The sequence below is a fragment of the Penaeus monodon genome, unplaced genomic scaffold (genome assembly GCF_015228065.2).
Source record: "Penaeus monodon isolate SGIC_2016 unplaced genomic scaffold, NSTDA_Pmon_1 PmonScaffold_11287, whole genome shotgun sequence".
Lineage (NCBI taxonomy): Eukaryota > Metazoa > Arthropoda > Malacostraca > Decapoda > Penaeidae > Penaeus > Penaeus monodon.
Window position 1 is genome coordinate 2,501 of NW_023640033.1, and position 5,000 is coordinate 7,500.

At 36.9% G+C, this 5,000-nt stretch overlaps 3 protein-coding genes across 3 annotated transcripts in view; all 3 read right to left on the bottom strand.

Annotated features, from left to right (window-relative positions):
- The window catches only part of LOC119568873, a 2,857-nt gene extending 547 nt beyond the window's left edge, over positions 1–2,310 (bottom strand). Inside the window, exons 1-2 of the mRNA XM_037917285.1 lie at positions 967–2,310; positions 21–406 (exon numbers count right to left, since the gene is read on the bottom strand). Coding sequence (XP_037773213.1) covers positions 346–406; positions 967–2,291 — 1,386 coding nt within the window. The 5' untranslated portion in view covers positions 2,292–2,310 and the 3' untranslated portion in view covers positions 21–345. The remainder of the gene's footprint in view (positions 1–20; positions 407–966) is intronic.
- Positions 2,311–2,370: 60 nt separating this feature from the next.
- Positions 2,371–3,102, bottom strand: LOC119568871. The gene has a single exon (XM_037917283.1). It carries the CDS (start codon positions 3,100–3,102, stop codon positions 2,371–2,373), a length of 732 nt encoding a protein of 243 aa, XP_037773211.1.
- A 48-nt stretch (positions 3,103–3,150) lies between these two features.
- The window catches only part of LOC119568872, a 2,456-nt gene continuing 606 nt past the window's right edge, over positions 3,151–5,000 (bottom strand). Inside the window, exons 2-5 of the mRNA XM_037917284.1 lie at positions 4,943–5,000; positions 4,590–4,783; positions 4,279–4,482; positions 3,151–4,050 (exon numbers count right to left, since the gene is read on the bottom strand). The exon at positions 4,943–5,000 is cut by the window's right edge and continues 309 nt beyond it. Of these exons, the coding sequence (XP_037773212.1) occupies positions 3,151–4,050; positions 4,279–4,482; positions 4,590–4,783; positions 4,943–5,000 (1,356 nt within the window). The remainder of the gene's footprint in view (positions 4,051–4,278; positions 4,483–4,589; positions 4,784–4,942) is intronic.

A 5,000-nucleotide genomic window follows, 5' to 3' on the forward strand; every position in this document is an offset into this window, starting at 1 on the left:
CTCAATATCCTTAAACATACCTTCATGAGTGTAAAAACTTGTGCCCAATAACTGCCACTTCTGTGAAAGGTCGACAACACAAATATTCCCTGCGAAGTGGATTTACACACGAGGCCTCAACCGCACAGCAACGTCATACGTGGGCTCATGGGTAAACAAAAAACACTCGAGATGTGCAACGTAACATCTCACCCGTAATTATCAAATAAACATAAATATTCTTATTTTTCATATACCTATCATACTAATGATACACTCCCCCCCTCCACATTGACTACCATGGACTAGATTACATTGGACAAGGTACATATGCTTAAACTTGTTCTTCTATTGGCAACAGCATTACTATTCTATGTACTGATCTACACATGATCTTATCCGCCACACCATAATATCCTTTGCCATCCTTTATTATTTTATATCTTAAATCAACTTCACGAACTATTCCATCTCGTCCTGGGTCAGCCCTAATTACTTGAGCCAGCTTCCATGTTCCCCTTATAATATTGCTATCTTGCACAAGAACAACATCTCCTACTTTCACATTCCTTTTGGCTGTATGCCATTTCTGTCTAATCGACATTGACGGGAAATAGTCCCTTTGCCACTTCTTCCAAAAAGAATTTATAATATTTTGGATAAACCTCAATCTCCTTTTATGATCTCCATCAATTTCATACAAGCCAATTGGACAATGACAGCTAGATCGACCAAGTAACAGATCATTTGGGCAGAGATAGCTACCTAATTCCAAACTAAATCCAGGTTTTAAGCCTATTGGTCTTTCATTCATTAAATTGGCAATACAAAATAAAGCAGTCTGTAATTCTCCAAAATTTAGTACAGAATCTCCAATACTAACACAAATGCTCCTTTTGACCGATTTGATCAGTGCTTCACTTACACCATTATACCATGGTGCATCACTTGGCATATTGAAAATCCAGGTTCACACCCTCTTTCTCCCCAAGGGTCTCTACTTTCTTACTAGCTGATATTAGCTGAGTTCCCCTATCAGAATACATAAATTTAGGGGCCCCCCTAATAGCAATGAATCTTTGAAAAGTGGTTAAGAAATCATCAGTACTATATCCCATAGCTAAATCCAAATAAACTGCTCTTGTCACTAAGCAATTAAAAATAATTCCAAATGCTTTTCCATAAGTTCTCTTCTTAACTGAATCTCTTATTGTCAAGGGCCCAAACAAATCTACTGCTGTATGATAGAATGGTGGAGCAGGTTTCATCCTTTCTGCCCTCACTTGACCCATGCATTGATCTTCCACTTTCTTATTTAATTTTCTGCATGTTACACATTTATTTTTAATGGTTCTTATTAATTTTCTAGCTCCCGGAACCCAGAACTTCCTCTGTATTTTACACAAAGTAGTCTCTATACCTGCATGATCTACTTTATGTAGACAGGATATGTACAATCTAGTAACAGGATGTTTATTCGGTATTAACATGAAATTTTCTTGATTCCAATTGTCTTTCAACCACTTAGAAATTCGTTGTCCTACTACTATAATTCCCCTTTCAACTGATGGTCCCAATCTTTTGAACCTTGTTTCCCAATCAGTCATGCTCTTTTGCATTTCCTTGACCCATAATATTTCTGCATCTGTAATCCCTTGAACTGTGGGGGTTCTTAGAATACCTTTGAAAGACTTGTATTTGAATACATTCATTACCCTACATGTAACTCTCAGCAATTTGTAGTAGTCACTATACCTATTAACATCCATTAATTGTATACCACAATTCTCATGACTTGCATTATTAACCGTCATGGTAATACCAATTCTGTCAGTTAACTCATCCTCACAAGTTTGCCTGATGGGCCATCTATTAGTTGGTAAAGTTAAAAACTTGGGTCCACTTTGCCAGTCAGATTCTCTTCCAATTTTCTCTGGTTTGCATGGTCTAGAGGTCATGTCTGCGATATTCTGTGTTGAATCGACCCACCACCATTCCTTTGGGTCGGTCTTGATTTGTATCTCTGCTATGCGTACTGCAACAAAGGTATTGAATCCGTGACTCTCCTTTTGGATTTGTGATCTTACAATTGATGAGTCAACTATGTGGTAAATTGCCTCAAACTTCCATGTAAACTCCTTTAATATAGATTCTCTTAGTCTAGCAGCCATAAGAGCTGCACATAGTTCTAACCTAGGAATGGACATTTGCTTCATTGGTGCAATCTTATTTCTAGCTGCTATCAGATGTGACTCAAATTCATGTTCACCAGTTTGCCACCTCACATATGCACAAGCTCCGTATGCTTGCATGCTACCATCCGAAAATATATTAGGCTTGGTTTACCAACTACATTAGATGGTATCAAGGATCTTCTAAAAGTCAATCTCTCTAACTCATACAATTCCTTGAAAAACATCTTCCATTCCTTAACCATGGAAATATCAAGTGGATCATCCCACTTGATTCCGCCATCTTTCGATTCACTTTGGAAATCACGAGCCTCATCAAAATTTTCGCTTTGAGCAATACTGGTACAGCAAACCCTAATGGATCATATATGGAAGCAATTTGACTCAATATCATTCTGCGTGTCAAATGTTCTGGAAATATATCATCAATTTCATCTGAATTTAAATTCGGACCACTTCTGACCTTTCTTATTCTTGAAGAAAAATTAAGTTTTACGGTGAAGAAAAAATGATCATCCAACGGGTTCCATTTCAATCCTAAGATCTTCTCATGGTCAGATTTTATCACATTGACCTTGCTGCTTTCATAATGCCCACTGACAATCCAATGTTTAACTCTGAAACTTCCCTGACACAATATCTTCTCCGCATCCTGTATTAACTTGAATGCATTCTCAACAGTATCAGTAGAATACAGTATGTCATCAACATAAGTATTGTTAATAATCATATCTTGCACATCCGGATATTCTTTGCCAAATTTCTCTACAGTGCGTCTCAATGCTAGCGTAGCTATGGTACCACTAGGTTTATCTCCAAACGTTACTGTGGTAAGAGCATACTGATCAGGTGGTCTATTGTCATCCAAATCCCTCCATAAAAATCTGTGTGTATGTTCATCCATTGTGCTGAGCTTGACAGTATGATACATCTTAGCTATGTCGCCTGCTATAGCTATATTATTCTGTCTAAACCTAAACTAAACTCCCAGTAAGCTGTTCAGGATATCTGGCCCCTTTGCCCAGAAATCATTTAATTTCTGCCCCATGTATGACGCAGAAGAGTTGAAGACAATGCGTATTGGAGTTGAGTTGGATTCTGGTTTCAATACTTCATGATGATGAATATAATGAACTGGACCCTTGTATTCTTGTATCTCTTCCTTATTTAATTTCCTCGCCACTCCTCTATCAATCATATCTTCTATCTCTCTCTGATACTTCATGGCATATTCATTGCCAAGTTTCTTCAATCTATTCTCTGTTGTTTTTAATCTAGCATTAGCTACTTTAATATTATCTTTCAAATGCATTGGATCCCTTAGCCATGGATACTTTACTAGCCAGCATTTTTGTTCCTCATTATATAACAATCCTTCCTCAATCAATGCTAGTTCTCTTTCTTCCTTTAAACTTATGCAATTAGGTTCAGGACATCCTCGACACATACACTTTATACACTGTGGCTTACATTTTGTTCCCATTTCCCCCATGGCAAAGAATTTGTCCAATTTAGTCTTTAAGCTATCTGTTGACTCTATGTTAATCTGCTTCAAATCTACGAGTCTAGACAGTTTATGAGTTCTTACAAATATATGATTGCTGCTGTTGGATCCATTGGTAATCTTGTCATGTCTACCTCGAATGCTGAACCCGAATTGATTTTCCAGTAACTGAATACCCTCATTGTGTTCAACAACCCTTGGCAGTATTTCACAACAATCTGTGCCGATGAGCATATCAATTTCCCCATATGGGAGATCCACTTCTAAGTTCGAGATTCTTGTAAAAAGTTCAGGTAATCTGGACAAATCAATCCTTTTAACTTTGGAAGATATTTCATTCATCCCAACAGCATCCACATTCCAAATTTTACCATTCTTATCAGTTAATGGTACACAGTATGTTTTACTTGATTGATATTCAATTGTGTTACCTACCTAGACCAGAGATAAATTAACATCCTTCCCACTCAAACCTAACTTCTTGGCCATCCTATGAGTAATTAAAGAAGTATCTGAACCTGGATCCCACAATACAGTGACGGGCAGATTTTTACTATGCACCGTACTAATATTCAACAAAGCTTTGCCTCTCTTCTCCATTACTGCATTGTGAGAACTGCTTTCTATTCTGTCTTGATGCAAAAGTGGATGATGATTCCGATTACATGGTCCTTGGCCTTCAATGACTACATCACACAATTTGCCTACTTTACACCCACGTGCTGAATGATATCCATTTAAACACCTAAAACATATACCGTTCTTCTTAATCATGTCAAATCTTTCTTTGCTATTACAGCCCTTGAACTTGAAACAATTTGTTATATCATGACTCTCTGAATTGTGTAATAAACAACGTATACTTATATTGTTTCCTTGCATTTAATACCCTTTATCACTTTATTCAAATTTACAATGCATGACTCAAATTCTCTATTCTTGCTCTGTTGTTCTTCATTCAATTTTCTTATCAGCTTAACCAACTCTGACTCCGAATTGTTTTCGACCACATTTTCAACATGATGTACTGTTGCTCTACTATCACTAGTACTAGTTCTTACATTTGAATTCATGTATTCCAAAACCTTCCTTTCTTTCTGCAAGAAACCTAATAGCGCAGAAAACAATTCCCCAGTGACCGAGATATCACTTGCTTTAATTACCCATTCTCTTTTTTGGAGTGAAGGCAGAATTTTCTCAATATGGCTAACAACATTAGCTGTATTTAGTTCATCAGATAGATTTACCCTTTTTAAATCTAACCAACATTGTTCAACCTGATCAACCATTTTAACAAACCCTTTAGTATCACCATCTGATATCTT